Here is a 15,273-nt window from a genome sequence, read left to right on the forward strand (position 1 = left end):
ATCCAGCTCTAGACCATTCTCACCCACAGAAATCCCCTCCTGCCCATGTGCCAGGGCTCCCAGGCTCAGTCTCTCCCCCGGCCGCCTCTGCTCTGCCTCCTGTCTCCACACTGGCTCCTCTGGGTGTTTCACACACGTACAGTATACAGCACGCATACACGTACCTACGCACACATACAATATAGGGTTTCATCGGGCTCTTTCACGTCTGAGGTCACTCATGCTGAACGAGTCCGTGGTGTTCCTGTTCCTGCCCACCAGCCCTCCATCCTGTGGCTCACGGCACAGCGGGGCCTTTTGGACGGTTTAGGACAAAGCTGTATGAACTTCCATGTACGTGACCCTAGATCTCACGGTCCCGGCACTGGCATTGTTGGGTCTGGCGGTAAACTTACGTGTAACTCTGAAAGAGCCGCCAGGCTACTTCCCAAAGGAGCTGTGCTCATGTTCCTTCAACTCAGGAAGGAGGGCTGAAGGTACAGGACAGAGGGAGCCCCAAGAGGGCTGGCCGGGGAGAGGATGGAAGGAGAGGGGTGACAGAGGGAGGCGGGGTGGGGGTCTGGCCGGGCAGAGGATGGACGGGGAGGGGGGACAGAAGGAGGCCGGGGTGGGGGGCTGGCCCGGCAGAGGATGCACGGGGAGGGGGGACAGAGGGAGGCAGGGTGGGGGGCTGGCCGGGCAGAGGATGCACGGGGAGGGGGGACAGAGGGAGGCGGGGTGGGGGGCTGGCCGGGCAGAGGATGGAAGGAGAGGGGGGACAGAGGGAGGCGGGTGGGGGGCTGGCCGGGCAGAGGATGCACGGGGATGGGCCGGGCCGGGGGTCTGTAGACGTAGGTTTGGGGTGCAGAGAGAGTCGCCGACCTTCCGGGAGGAGCCCGAGCGCGCGCCACGGGGCCGAGCTTTCAGGGGCGTCCCCGTCCCGGGCCTGGCGCGCGCTCTGGGCGCCCCCTGGCGGCCGAGCGGAGAGGGCTTCGCGGAGGCCGAGGTCGCCGTCGCGGGTCGGTGGCGCCCGGCTGCGCGGCCCTCCCGGCCGCAGGGGGCGCCCTGAGCGCGGCCGCAGACCTTCCCGCGGTTGCTAGGCGGACGTTTGGTGCGAGGGGGTGAGGCGCCGATTGGCGGAGTCCGGGCCAGGCGGGTGTCGGGCGAAGCCGCGATTGAGCCGCAGAGGGCGGACCCCGCGGAGCTCTCCGCGCCGATTGGCCCGCGTCGCACCGGAAGTGTCTCCGCACCGGACGGAGCGGACGGCACTCAAACGCCGGGGCGCCGCTCATTGGCCGGGGTGGGAGGCGCGTCCCGGCCGCGCGGGGATTGGGCGCGGGACAAGGTGGCGGCGGCGGCGCGCGATCCGAGCGAGGCTGGGGCCGGCTGCATGGGGCGGCGGCGGCGCCGCGTGGACCCGGCGGACGCCGCCGGGGCCCTGCCCGCAGCCATCACCGCGCTGAGTCGGGCGCTGCCTGGCGGGCCCAGCCCCGAGACCTTCCGCCGCGCCAAGTTCGACCGTCCGGAGGCGGTGAGGCCCGCGGGCAGGCGGCCGGGCCTGCGGCGGCCCCGGTGGAGGGAGGCGGCCGGCCCCGCTGACCGCCGCTCTTTGATCTCCGCAGGCCCCGGCGCTCTGGAGGCTGCTCTTCCACGTGCTCTCGCCGCGGCCGGCAGACGACGCCGCCGCCTTGCCCACCCCGGGTAAGCCCCGCCTCCCGGGAAGGCCCGCCCCCATAGGCCCGGCCTTCCCGGCTATTCCCACCCCTTGTTGGCTCTGTCCCCGCCCCCCTTGCAAGCCCCGTCCCCGTTAGCCCTGCTTCTTGCTGTAAGTCCCGCCCTCTCAGGCTCAGGTCCCGCCCGCGCCGTAAGCCCCGCCCCCGGTAGGGTCTGCCCAGCCCCACCCATGCACGCCCCCACCCTCCCTCGGTCCCCGCACCCAATTTACTCGGTAAGTTCTGCCCCTTGTAGGCTCGGGTACTTCCCACCCTATAGCCCCGACCCCAGTAGACTCTGGCCCCGCCCACCAACGCAAAGCCCCGCTTCCTGGTAAGACCGGGCCGCATAGGCCCCATAGTTCCTGCTTTCCACACGATTCCCTCCCCTTGTAGGCTCCGCCCCGCCCACCCACGCAAGACCCTCAGCTCTTAGCCCTGCTTCCTCCAGTAAGTCCGGTCCCTGCGCAGGCTTGGGTCCGGCGTACCCCATAAAGCCCTGGCGCGAGTTAGTCCTGGGCTCCCGCTTTTGTTTAAGTCCCAACCCCCTACTGTCACTTCCAAGCTTGGTCTCTGGGGTGGTGCGGGGGTCCCTTAGGGGTCTAGGTGATGTCACTTCCAATGGGTGGTCCCCTGAGCTGACGATCTTCTACCCCCAGAAGCCCAAGCGCGCCTGGTGAAGTCCGTGTTGCGCTCCCAGGGCTACCCTAGGCGTGCGCTGGTTCAGCTCCCCGAGGACGGCTCCCAGGGCAGCCGCGAGCTGCTGCTGGCCCTGTCCTGGCTCCTGGCCCGCGGGCCCCTGCTCGAGCGGCTGCTGGCCCAGATCCGTGTGCGGCTGGGAGATGAGATGCCCGTGTGCGAGGTGGGTGTGAGGTGAGGGTGAGCAGGGCCCAGCCCTGGCCGGGAGCCTGGCTGCCACCTGATGGACCGTGAGGACAGGCCTGGGCCAGCCTTCAGGGCCACCCTTTGGGGGTTAGTAATGCCATCCTGGCTGGAGACTGGGCCTCCGTTGGCCTCCCTGCCCTGGTCCTTGCTCCCACCTCCCCTGCCCCCCCTCCTCAGGGCAGGGTGAGGTGACTGTCCCTCTGGTACTCCTGGATCCACGGCTCTCACTCCCTGGGGCCTCCTTTCTCCTTCCCCCTTGGGGGTCTCTGCTGGGGTGTGCGAGCAGGGCCTGACCTTTGCCCCCTCTCCAGTGTGAGGTCCTGGCCAGCCCTGGCCCACCTGCACCCCGTGTGGAAGCAGATGGCTGTGTGGACATCCGCCACCTGCAGTGGCTCATGGGAAAGCTGCGGTTCCGGTGGCGAAACCTGATCACCAGTCAGCAGGAGCATTGCGCCCTCCTGGGCAAGGTAGTGCTGCCTGCCCGTTGTCCTCCCAGGGGCAGTTGTCCCCCTGTGCTCCAGGATGTCACGCTGCCTCTCCCTGCGGCAAGCTTGGCCCCTCTCCCTGCCCGTGGCCTGCCCAGTGAGGCCCAGCGCGAGCTGGGGCCTGGCCTTTGGCTGGATGTGGGCCTTCCTAGGCCTGGCAGGGGGCTGACTGGTTGGGTACTGCCCTGGGGTCACTTGGGGCCTGATCCTGGAGCTCCAGGTGGCCCATGAGGAGGCCTAGGACAGATGGAGCTGGGCATCACTGGGGCAGGGAGCCAGAGGGGCAAGGAGCCTGCGAGATTGGCCTTCCTGTCCCCAGAAGTCCCCATAGGCCTGAGGCTGTGTGTCACTGAGCAGTGATGTGGGCTCCAGTTCCTGGGGAAGCCATTGCCGCCTGGGCTCCCCTCCCACCACACCCCGGGTGTGGGCTGCTGTGGGTGGTGGACACTTCCTGTAGGGCTCCTGAAGGTCAACAGGACTCAGCTCCAGGGCTGAGCTGAGAGGTGGCTGGGCACTTGGCTGTGGGCTCCCACCAGCACAGGGCTCCATGGTGTGCAGACCCCTACCTTACACCCTTGCTCCAGGCAGAGGGTCTTTTGTTCAGCTGGCCTGTTCTGGGACCCCCTATTCCCTCTTGCCCAGCCTCGATCCCAGCTGCTTCTCCTGCTTGGGCCAGTGCCACCTGTTAACTACCGCCCATCTGCTTTGGGGCCTCACCTTGCTAAGGAGCCCTCCCTGCCCCCGAGACCCACACAGTTGCTCCGTGGCCCCGCGTTTGGCCTGTCCAGAGGCTCTTTCTCACGCTGTACGGGCCTGGCACTGGAGCTGAGGCGGGGAGCAGGGTGCCCCACCCTGCCCCCACTGTACCCCCGGAGCTGGGTGGGTGGAGAGGCTACAGGCAGGGCTGCCTGGTGCCCCTGCCTCTTCGGGGCTTCCTGCCTGCCCTGGGCTCGGGGCTGGTCCCCAGCATTGCCGAGGACTGTCCTGAGCCTGGGCCTGTCCTGCCCTGCACTGCCTCGGCAAGGTGTGGCCCGTTTCCTTGTCTGTGAGGTGGGCTCCGAAGGCTGTGCCCAGTGCTGGGGAGGCACCGCCCCACTCAGCCTGGGGCCTGCGCTGCCTGTTTCAGGTCCACTCATACACCCGTGGCTGCCACAGCGACCGCAGCCTTGGCCACCTGTCTGTCACTGAAGCAGAGCTGCTCAGGGACCCGGAGGGCGGCCGGCAGGTGAGGGCTGGTGGGGCCAAGGTGTGGAGGGGCCTAGGGGGAGGACCTGTAGTGGTCTGTCTTTGAGTCTTTGAGCTGGGGGTATTTGCCAAGGTCACCATCCTGCGTGTGTTGGGGACAGGCACATCCTCAGAGCCCTTCCTACCCCCAGATTGTGCACTGATGCAGGAATCCAGACTGGCCACTGTGTGCGCATGGGGCTGGGCCCGAGGGGCACAGGTGTCTGGGCCCGGCTGGCAGCTGGCTGAGGGTGGCTGCTGGGATTCAGGAAGACTGCTTGAGGGTCTAAGCTGATGGTGTTGGTCCTCGAGGCTGTTCAGGTGTCACCTGGTGGCGGAGGGAGTCTGGGAGGTGGGGGAAGCTGGCCCAGCATGCCCCGCACTCTGCCAACCTTCTTTTCTGGGGCCACACATTGGTTGTCATTGTTTCTTTCCCTTGGGCTGGCATGGCCAGGGTCCTGGGACAGGCCCAGGGTTGGCTGTCGTCGAGGGCTGGGCTCAGGCCTGTCCGGAGTGTGGGGCTGGTGCTGCCCGGCCCAGGGGCACTTGGCTGGGCAGGAGGGCTGAGGCTCAGGACTGGAGTGGCCCTTTCTTTCCTGCCCAGCAGATCCCCGCAGCGTGCTCCTGGGGGATCTGCATCCATGCTTTGGGGTTAGGGTGGCCACCTGGGGACACCTGCCTGGCCCTTGGTGCCTGCTGGGTCTGCGCCCTGGGGGACACCTGGCTGGCCGCACTCGGGCAGGGCTGTGCTGGGCCCTGGAAGTGCTGAGGCAGCATCTGAGCGTCCTTAGGTGCCCTTGGCTCAGTCCACCTTTTCAGGGTGACTCAGCGAGGCCTGGATCCTGCTCCTGTTCCCCCTGGGTTGGAGCAGAGCAGAGGCTGCACCAGCTCCAGCCTGGTGCTGCCTGGGTCCCTGGCCTCGGTGCGTGTGTGGGGCCGAGGAAGGCTCCCCGTCCTCCTGGAGGCCGAGCAGGTTGGCACTGCAGGACTGCAGATGGGTGGCCAGGTGGACGGGACCTATTGTCGGCTTCCTTCCACGGTTTCTGGAGGGGGAGCTGGCAGGAGCCTAGACTGGCCTACCTGAAGGGCCTGCACTCCTGGGCCATGTCCCAGAGGCTTCTGGAATGATCTGTGGTTGCTGTGTGAGTGGCCAGGCGTGCTCCTGAGTGGCTGGGCAGCGTCCTTGGTTACTGGCTGAGCTGCAGCCTTCTCCTTCCATCGCTGTGTCTTCTCCCTGCCCTCACCCTAGGGAGACTCCAGAACTGAGGGACTGGGCCCACAGCCCGGTGGGAAGGGTGCTTGTTGCCTGCCCCCCCATCCCATGGCCTGGGGAGTGTGGGGTGCCCTGTGGGACTGGCCTTGGGAACCAGTTAAGTGTTCTTCTTGCTGGCCAGCGTGTAGGGTGTGCGTCTATGCGCCTGTACAGGCTGCGCTCTCCGGGGTGTCTCAGCCGACTCTTGTGCCCCTCGCTGTGGGGCAGTTCTCCTTGCAGGCCTGCCTCCCCGGGCCCTTGGCCTGGTCTTCAAGGCCGTGCCTCCTCTGGCCCAGGCTTCCAGCTGCAACAGGCAGGGCCCTGGCTGCCTGGCGGGCACTCTGGGTTCCCTGGAGCCAAGGGCAGGAGGAGACCCCTGGCCAGGGGAGACCCCGTGTCACCGGTTTTGTAGCCCAGGGCGCATGCACTGGCCCTCCGAGTGGTGGCCTGGCAGAGCTGTTGCTTGGCCGACAGGATGGCCAGTTGTCCCGGCCCCCGAACATGCTCCTGGGTTCCCAGATGACCTAGCTCCTCTGCCTTCCATGAGGAGCCGTGCCTGCTCCCGGTCAGGGTGTTCCCCAACCCACGGTGGAGCCTCGGGTGGACCGTGCGGCTAGCCTGGCTGTGCCACGCACCTGCGCGGGGCTCCTGGCTGCCTGAGGCGCAGGCGGGCTGGGCATGGCAGTTTGTGGCACACTGCTGGCAGGTCTGGGCCACCTGGGTGTGGGGCTTCTTGCCCTCCTGCGTGTTGCGAGGCTGTGTTCTCCACCTTGATGCCCCAGCCTATTCTCCATCACCTCCTAGCTGGGCCGCAGTGCAGCCTTCGCCTTTTGGGTTTCTGAGGTTGCAGGGGAGAGGTTCCTCCTCCCCCACAGCCTGGCAGGCCCCCCTGTCCCGGGCCTCCTCCTCTGCCTGCAGCCTCTGGGGTGCAGTCCCCAGTTAGCAAGGGATGTGGGGCCGAGGTCTCGAGTCAGGGAGTGCCTGGACTCAGCCCCTGACCCTGTGGGGCTCACAGTTAGGGCCGGCATGGGGGACCACGGGCTGCTCACAGGCGTGGGCAGCGCATGGAGGTGGGGCTAGTGACTGGGCGCAGGGGCCAGAGAGAGAGGTGGGCACAGTGCATGATGTCTTGGTGCTGGGATCCAGGTGCCCATGGGATCTGACTGGGCCATGGTTTGCCGTTTGCAGCTGCTGCGGAGGCTGGAGAGTGAGAATGCACGCCTGGAGGCTGCCTTGGAGTGGCGGCGCCGGGAGCTGGTCTTCTGGCAGTGGATGGTCAGGAAGCCCCAGCGACCCCACCTCCCCTGCCCTCCCCTCCCCATCCCCGGCCTTGACCACAGCAGCCCCGGGGTGATGGTGAAGAGTCTTTCCATTTCCTGGACAGAAAGAGGAGATACTGGGAGGCCACACACACGCCCAGCTCTGAAGCTGGCTCTGCACCCAGGCCTGCGGGCTCTGAGTCTGGGGCTCTTTCCAGATGTCCATCTGTCCCACCACCCACCCTGCCTAGCTCTTGGGGAGGCCCAGACTTCTGAGGGCTCTCAGCCTTCCGGAAGCCTGGCCTTGGTGCCTCCCTGGCCCCCAGGCCTGCAGGGCTGCTGGTAGTTATCCACCTCACTGTGCCACTTGGGGGTGGGCACTGCCCCAGGCCTCTGGCCCACCTCTCCCCGCTGACTGGGGAGCTGGGCCTGTGGCTGTGAGGCCTGTGCTGGCCACCTGCCCACTCACTTGGGTCTCTCTCTGCAGGACACAGTCCTGGACGCCTGCCCCCCAGAGGCCTCACAGCCCACGTTTCTGCCCAGGATCCTTGAACGGGGTGCTGGCGAGTTGGAGCTGGTGGCTCGGGAGCTGCAGGCCCTTCAGGAGGAGCTGCAGGCGGTGGTGGAGCCGCGGCGGGCGGCCTGGGAGGCCAGGGTGAGGGCCTGGGGATGCCGAGTTGGGGCAGGTGGAGCAGAGTGGCCTGTGGAGTTCACGCGGTTTAATCTGGTTAAGTTTGGTGGGGGTGTACTCACGTGCCAGATGCGCAGAGCAGGAGGGTGTGTGGTGAGGAGCCCCCACCGCCCCTGCCTGAGTCCCTTGCAGCCCCAGGCCGCCCTGTTGGAGGCCTGTCTGTTCTCCCAGGGTGCTCTTGGTGTTGTCTCCAGCAGGTCCCGTCCACCCCCGTCTGCTCTTTTACCTGCTGGGGCACACGTGGGTCTGCCCTACCTGCCCGTGCACCGCCCGCCTCTCTGGGGCCGGAGTGGCGCGCACCAGGGCTCGAGCTGTAAGCAGTGGGCCTTGTTCTCTCCATCTCTCGTCCTTTTCTGAAGCATCTTACAGTAAATTTCCAGTGTGGTTTTTCCCCTTAAAGTCTCCAGTTTGCCCTGAAGAGCAGGGGGCTTCCTGGAGGTCTTTGAGGCTGTGCATGCCCTGTGCCCTCCCCTCTCTGGAGGTGACAGCTGAAGTTCTGTGGATGTCTGTGGGCGGTTCCTCGGGATGAGTCAGGCCGGTGCTTGTCGTGGCTCAGGGCCACTGATGCTTCTTTGTTTGGGAGCCTCGAGCAGAGCAGCTGAGGGTCAGGGTCAGGGCGGTTCCCTGGGGACACCGAGGGTACAGTGTCTTTTCACTCCCCCACCCCACTGGGCCAGCTGCCTAAGGGTGTCTGGGATCAGGCCTGCCCTGAGGGCCAGAGGTGGGTTCAGCTGGCGTCCCCCTGGGTCAGCCCCGTCCCACACTCGCCTCCTGGAGGGCAGGGCGGAGGTGGGAAGCCGATTCAGCAGAGTGTGGTGGCTGGTGGGAGGCTGGGCTCGACCCAGGAGCGGGTTGGGGGGGGTTGGGGGTGGCTGTCCCCAGGGTCTGCATTCTGGTCTCTGGATGGCCCCAAGGGCCTCAGCCTGCTGGGAGCAGCCAAGCCCACTCCCTACACTCCTCCCTGGTAGTTGACGTGGATCCGGGTGGTCCTGAGGGCTCGGGGGTGGTCAGGCCGTCAACTCCATCCCTGGGGCCCCAAGGTCTCTGGCTTAGGGTTCAGGGCTTGGTGAGGGTGATGCAGAGTCCGGAAGGGCCAGGCCTTGGAGCTGGCGCTGGGGCTGGTCCCAGCTTCCGTGGGAGATGTGGGATCTGGGCCCTCAGTCCTTCTCGGGGAACGGGTGGGGCCACTGAGGGGAGTGCTGAGGGGGCCCCTGGGTGGGACTCGGCTGCCTTGGGCTCATGAGCCACCATCTTCTCCTGTGCAGGTTGGAGGCTGGGGGCCAGGGTGGAAGGCCACGCAGCGGGCCTCAGAGGAAGCCGTAAGACAGGAGCTGACAGCTCTGCAGCGAGCCTGGGAGCGAGGTGGAGGCCTGGCCCAGCCTCATGGGCCCCACCGGCTGGTGAGGAGTGAGGCTGGGACACTGGGCGGCCCAGGTCTGTGTGCCACCGAGGTGATCAAGGCGCTGAGGAGCCGGGAGGCCTGCCTGGAGGCGGCCCTGCGCCAGCTACAGGGACAGTGTCGGCAGGAGCTGGCCAGGCTGGTGGGAGCCCTGCCTGGCTTCATCTGGATCCTGCCGCCTGGATGCTGAGGGATGTGGGGCACCTGTCATAGCAGCCTGGCTGAGTCCGGGCAGCTGCAGGGACGATGCAGAGACAGCCCTGGTGGTGCACTCACTCTGGGCCCTGGGGCTCTCCCTACTTTGGATGGAGCTCAGCTCCTTGGGCAGCAGTGGCAGAGGTGGGCACAGTCTGTCCTCTGTGAGGAGGTCATAACAGACCCAGTGTGGTGGCTGTGGGCTTTCGGGTCTAGAGAGGACTCAGAAACTGTTGTGGAGGCCTCCCTGCAGGAGCGAGGCTGCTGCATCCCTCTGCCACCCTCAGGTCTCGGGGGGCTGGGCTCAGTCCCAGGGGAAGGGGACCCTGGGTTTTAGTGACTGAAGCTGGGCTGGTCTGGGTTGCCCAGGTACTAGGGGGACAGGCCTGGCCTGCAGCACAGGGTGGGCGTCAGGGTCCTGGGCGCCCCCTGAAGCCCTCGTCTCAGGCTCCCATCTCGAGCCCGGCCTGGGCCATGCCTGTGCGTGTGTGTCTGCATGCCTGTGTGCATGTCTGTGTGTGTCTCTGTGTGCGTGCCTGTGTGTATGCATGTGTGCACACGTGTTTCTGTGTGTATGCATGTGTCCACATGCGTGTGCCTGGTGTGTGTGTGTGCCTGTGTGTGTGTGTCTGTGTGTATGGTGGGCAGGGGTGCCAGATGGGAGCCCAGGGGGCTCTGTTCCTTTCCTGGGGGTGGTGCCCTGGGGGTGAGGGGGAGGCCAATGTGGACAGAGGGGTCTTTGTTTCCAAGGTGGCTCGGCCCTGACAAAGAGCCGTCTGTGTCCAGGGATGTGCCCGCAGCCAGAACAGGGTCCTCTCCATCCCAGGAGCCTCGGCCTCCCAGCCCTCCCCGCTGCAGGCACAGGCCGCCTCAGCCCTGCCTCCCTTGCCAGGCTCTCCTCTTCGCAGGGCAGTTGAACCCGACCCGCTCACTGCTGGGCAGGTGAAGGGGCCCATTGGCCACCTCCTGCTACCAGCCAGCTCAGGCCTGAGGCCACTTCCAGTCCCTGGGTCCCCTGGGCCCCCTGCTAGAACATCCTCTCATTGCTTTTCCTGCCTGCCTGGGGATGTGCTGGAGTGAGAGCTCATACCGGGCGGCACCAGCTCTGTCTCGGCCGGTCTGGGCCTCTTGTCCCTGGGTGGAGGGATATACCTGTGCTGCCTCTGCAGTGGCCTCAGGAGCACTGGCTGGACCAGGCAGTGGCCAGCAGGTTCTCCCTTTCGGAAGCACATCCCTGATCCTGTCCTCATGGGGTGGCCCCCCAGAGGGCCCCTGGGCCTGTGCCGAGACTTCCTGGCCCAGAGTCCCTTCCTCCACACCCTGGGCTCCCCTCTCAGCTCCTCTCGGGGCTCGTCCCTCCCTGCTGCGCCCTCGACTGTCCTCCGCCCCGCTGGACAGGACCCGTCTCACCTGGAAACAAGTCCGCTTGAATCTCCCTGCTTCTGTGGACCGCCATGCAGCCAGGATGCCCACCTGTCCTTGGGAACGTGATTTTCAGAAACCCAAATGCAAACCCAAAGTTACGGAGCTGTCACTCCTCAGATTGGTCTGTAGGTTCAATACAGTCGCAAGCAAAATCCCGAGTGTCCGTGTGCGTGTCTGCGGGACTTTAGCTGCTGATTCTGAAATACACGGGTCTGAACAGGCCCTGAGAGGCCAAGCCCGTGGGAGGCGGGGCGCACCTGTGGTGGCCCCATAACAGGCTCGTTCTAAGGCTGCAGGGACCAGGCGAGCAGGGTGTTTGGCTCCTACTGTTGCCATAACGGGTGAGTGCACAGGCTTAGAGCCACGCAGGTGTGTGGCCTGGGGTCCCACACGATCTCCCAGGCTGAAATCGGGTGTGGGCAGGGCCCCCAGTCCTCACACAGGCAGCCGTCTCTGACACTCCCCTGCCTCTCCTCCACTTCTGGGGGTCCCTGGCCTCCGTCAGCACCCTCAGTCCCCTTCTGCATGTGATGTGACAGGTTCACAGGCCTGACACCAGGGTCAAGACCCTGCCCACCACCCCCAGACGCAAAGACGAGGGCCCACATGCACACTGGAGCCCAGCTGGGGCCAGCACCGGCAGCCGGGCTGCTCCGGACGAGTCAGTGTCCCTGAGGACCGGGCGTGGGTCCCATGGGGTTCCCTACTGAGACAAAGACAAACGTCCTTGCAGAGTTAAGGACAGTAGGCTCCATTAGGAGAGGACAGACTCTGTCAAAACTGGAAACCACTGTTTATTACATGACGGCGAAGAAGAGGAAAAGAAGCCAGAGTGGGAAATTTATTTGCAGCGTCTGTACCCTACAGAGTTGGCATGGAGAAAACAGAACTCTATAGTTGTGAAAAAGCGGAGAGTGAACGAGCAGAACCCAAGGGCAGGCGCTGCAGAGCAGAGGACACAGGAAGTCAGCTAGGTCAGTCAAGCGCTGGCTTTCCCCGGACCAGGGACCAGGGACGCGCAGGGTGCGATGGCCTGGGAGCCCCGCGGGGGCGCCCTGGGAGCCGGCGTCCGTGGTTGCCGACGGCCTCGCGCTGGGCAGAGGCGGGTGCATTCGAACCGCCGCCTGGGGAAGCGCTTGGGCGCCGGGAGCGCGCGCGGGGCCTCGGAGCAGCGCTGGGAAGCGCAGAACGTGGAGCGCGCCCTGACCCCGGTGGGAGAGCGGACCAGAGAGAGCGCCGCGAGGGCAGAGTCGGCGATGCGGGCGGCCGGCAGCCTCCTGGGATCGGGACTGAAGAAAGTCTTCGTCTTCGAGAAAACACGACAAGCTGCAGAAGAGGACGCGCGAGGAGGCCGTTAAAAAAAAAGCCAAACCGAGCCGCACGGATGGGGAAGGGACTGGCACTTGTGCAGTGACGTCGTCAGCGCAGCCGGGCGGCCCCCGGAGAGGGGGGCGTGGGGGGCCCGCGCCGCGGGGCGCGGATCATGCCGCATACTTCCTACACGGCACCTCTTCTTTGGGTGCATCAGGGGTGACAGGAAAAGCCCGCAGAGGGAGATCCACGTGCACTGCCGCGCGGGCCCCGCCTCGTCTCCTGCACTCACGCCGCTGTCTTGTCCTCTTTCAACTTCCTGGTCCCTTTGGCTCCTGACCTTAACCCCGCCTGGCGGCTTCCCACTTCCTTCAGTTCAGGGTCCCCTCATGGTGTTGGTCGGCCTCGACCTGACCCTGGCTTGGGGGGCGTGGCTGGCTGGAACACAGGCGGGTCGGGACCACAGCCCTCCAGCCCGCACCTCTGCCGGACACCGGAGGGGTGTTCCCTGTGTCCTGCCCAAGTCCGGATTCGGGTGGAGAGGAGTGTTTCTCAGCGGCATTTAGGAAAGAAGTCTGGGTGGTGGGGCACAGTTGGCGACCTTGGTCCACAGCCCCCTCCACCCTGTGTCCTCTCCTGTGGTTGCAGCCAGCAGCCATGAAGTCGCCTGCCTGCTCCTGGCCCTGCCTTGAGTGTGTGCTCAATCTCCACGCTCCCCTGTCCCCCCACAGGGTCTTGGGCACTGAGTGCAGCTGGCTGCTGTCCTCCTCTCTGTCCCTTCGTGGCCATGATGGGCTGTTCCTCCACTCATCCATCAATGTGAACCAGGATTCACCTGGTGCCTAATGTGTGCCTGCCTGGGGTCAGGGTAGGGCAGAGGGCCAAACACCTGCTCTGGGGGAGAGCAAACACCATAAAGGAATGTGTATAACTGGGCAGTGGCTGTGGCTATGCTAGGTCGGGTCGAAGTGATGGAAAGGGTGGTGGTCAGAGGAGGCCTGCCCCAGGGGAGGTGAGGATGCTGAGTGTCCTGCCCAGGAGGGTGGTCCAGGCAGAGGCAATGGGGTGCTTGTTAGTGGGCTGCGTGGGGTGAGCTCAGAGAGGAGGTGGGGTGGGGCTGTAGACTCTGGTCGCTGGTTGGGACTTTGGGCTTCTCCTGAGCACGGGGGCGGGGGGGGCGGCACACAACCGGCCAGGGCCAGGGCCTGGTCTTCATTCCAAAGGGCCCCTTCTGCCGCTGGGTGGGGAGGTTCTGGGCTTCCGAGGGAAGGCAGGTGAGGGGTGCTGGGTTTGGGCCCAGTAGATTCTGGTAGATTTGGGGTCTGGGATCTGTGGTGGTGTTGGTCGTGGGGCCTGTGAGCTGGGAGCTTCTAAGTTTTTGTCTTCTGGTTTGCCTATATTCTTTATTTACAATCCCCAAGATTTTGTTTTCCTTTTCTTTTACGGACAGTTTTTTTTGTGTGTGTGGTAAAAAACACATAACATTAAGTTTACCATCATAAGCATTTTTAAGTGTACAGGTCAGTAGTGTTAAGTATATTCACGTTATTGTGCAACAGATCGCCAGAACTTTTTCCATCTTGGAAATCTGAAAATCTAAAATCTAACAATTTGCTTACGGTTTCCCTTTGTTGAACAGAAAGTGTTAATTTTGTTACGCAGTCATGTGCCGCATAACAATGTTTTGGTCAGCGACGGACTGCGTATATGATGGCGGTCCCATAAGATTAGTGCCACAGAGCCTGGGTGTGTGGTAGGCTGGACCATGTAGGTTTGTGTGAGTACACTCTGTGATGTTCGCACAAGGACTAAACTGCCTAACAACGTATTGCTCAGAATGTATCCCCGTTGTTAAGTGATACATGGCTGTAATTGATTTTTTTGCCCCTTAGTTTTTACAATTAACATTTGAAGACATACTTCCCTCTCCTAGATCCATATTCTCCTAGATTCCCTCCGATCAGTTTTTTCTTTCACATTTAGGTCTTCACTCCATCCAGAGTCCGTCTCTGCAGGTGGTGTTACGTAGGAATCCAGGTTTTTTCCATAGAATGAACCAGTTTCCAACACCATCTATGGACAAACATTTCTTTCCTCATTGATCTGTGCTGTCGCTTCCTCCATATTCAGTTCCCGCCTGTGACCTGACCTCCCTTCTGTCTCACCGGTGGTTCCCACACCAGTGCCATGTTGCTTTCAGTACCACGTGCTTCATCCGGGTTCAGCCAGAGGGTGGGAACCAGTAGGGGATCTATAGGAAGAGATTTATTGCTTGTTATTGCTGCTGTAGGAAGACGCTGGGACGACTGTGGTTTCATCTTGGCCGCCTTGCTAATGCTTAGCCGGTCAGCAGCGGTGAGGGTGGCTATCCCGATTCTCAGTCTTCAAGGGTGGGCATCTAAGATCTTTCCATCAAGTACGGTGCTTGCTATATGCTTTTGGTAGGTAACTTTCTATAACTTTTAGAAAGTTTTCTTCCACTCTTATTTTCCTAAGAGCTTTTTTAGAATCATAAATATCAGATGCCTTGTCTTCATTAGTCAAGACAAACATATCATTTTCTCCTTTACTCTATTGTAATGAATTACATTACATTAATTCCATCAACACCCTTTCCCCATGTTAAACCATTCTTGCTTTCCTGTGATAAAACCTATTTGATCATGATGTTTTGACTTTTTAATATCCGGTTGGTTTTGGTTAGCTAAAATTTTATTTAGGACTTTCATATCTATGTTCAAAGTGAAATAGGTCTATAATTTTCTTTCTTTCTTTGTATTTTCATTATTATGTTTTGGAATCAAGATTACATTGATCTCATTGCAGCCTTTGCAATCTATTTTCTGGAATAACTTGTTAAGGTAGGAATTAACACTTCCTTGGAAATTTGGTAGAACCATCTGGACCTTGGAGCTGTTAGGAGGAGAGGCTCTTGATTATTATTCCAATTTCTTTAATATTTACATGCTCAGGAACAAATTCTCCATGCTTAAAGCCAATTTTAGTATTTTATATGAAAAATGGAAATAATGGTTTATTTATCCACTTTCCCTGGTAATTCTGTTAATTATTGCTTGATATACTTTGAGGCTAAATTGTTAGGTATTTTTATGTTTATAATAGATACATCTTGTTGTTTTATCGTTCCTTCTACCAGTATATAATTTCATTATTTGTCCTGTATGCTATTTTTCTCCCTTAAAGTATATTTAGTCATATATCGAGATGATATTAGAACTTTATTTTGGTTCATAATTGTGCAGTATATATTTACCTGTCCTTTATTTTTCAACCTTACTGTCTCTTTTTTAAAGAAAACCATGTCTTTTTTGAAATACAGCATATTGTTGGCTTATTTTAGTCCAACATAAGAATCCCTATGTTTTAGTTGATTAATTTAATTCATTTACACTTATTATAATTACCATTATACTAGAACTCTTCTTTGCTATTTTA

At 61.7% G+C, this 15,273-nt stretch overlaps 1 protein-coding gene across 3 annotated transcripts; it reads left to right on the top strand.

The window, feature by feature from the left end:
• TEDC1 (tubulin epsilon and delta complex 1) lies at positions 1 to 10,656 on the top strand. Of its 3 annotated transcripts, none has more exons than XM_044774445.2 (8): positions 1 to 333; positions 1,602 to 1,680; positions 2,351 to 2,553; positions 2,888 to 3,043; positions 4,188 to 4,286; positions 6,726 to 6,812; positions 7,284 to 7,451; positions 8,753 to 10,656. In XM_044774445.2, the coding sequence occupies exons 1-8, from the start codon at positions 46 to 48 to the stop codon at positions 9,074 to 9,076; spliced, it is 1,404 nt and encodes a 467-aa protein (XP_044630380.1). In that variant the 5' UTR covers positions 1 to 45; the 3' UTR covers positions 9,077 to 10,656. The 3 variants fall into 3 exon arrangements, with proteins under 3 accessions (XP_044630380.1, XP_044630386.1, XP_044630382.1); XM_044774451.2 differs by having other exon boundaries at positions 195 to 333; positions 2,392 to 2,553; XM_044774447.2 differs by lacking the exon at positions 1 to 333 and adding an exon at positions 1,163 to 1,510.
• The last annotated feature ends 4,617 nt before the right edge of the window (positions 10,657 to 15,273 follow it).

The sequence above is a fragment of the Equus asinus genome, chromosome 7 (genome assembly GCF_041296235.1).
Source record: "Equus asinus isolate D_3611 breed Donkey chromosome 7, EquAss-T2T_v2, whole genome shotgun sequence".
Classification (NCBI taxonomy): domain Eukaryota; kingdom Metazoa; phylum Chordata; class Mammalia; order Perissodactyla; family Equidae; genus Equus; species Equus asinus.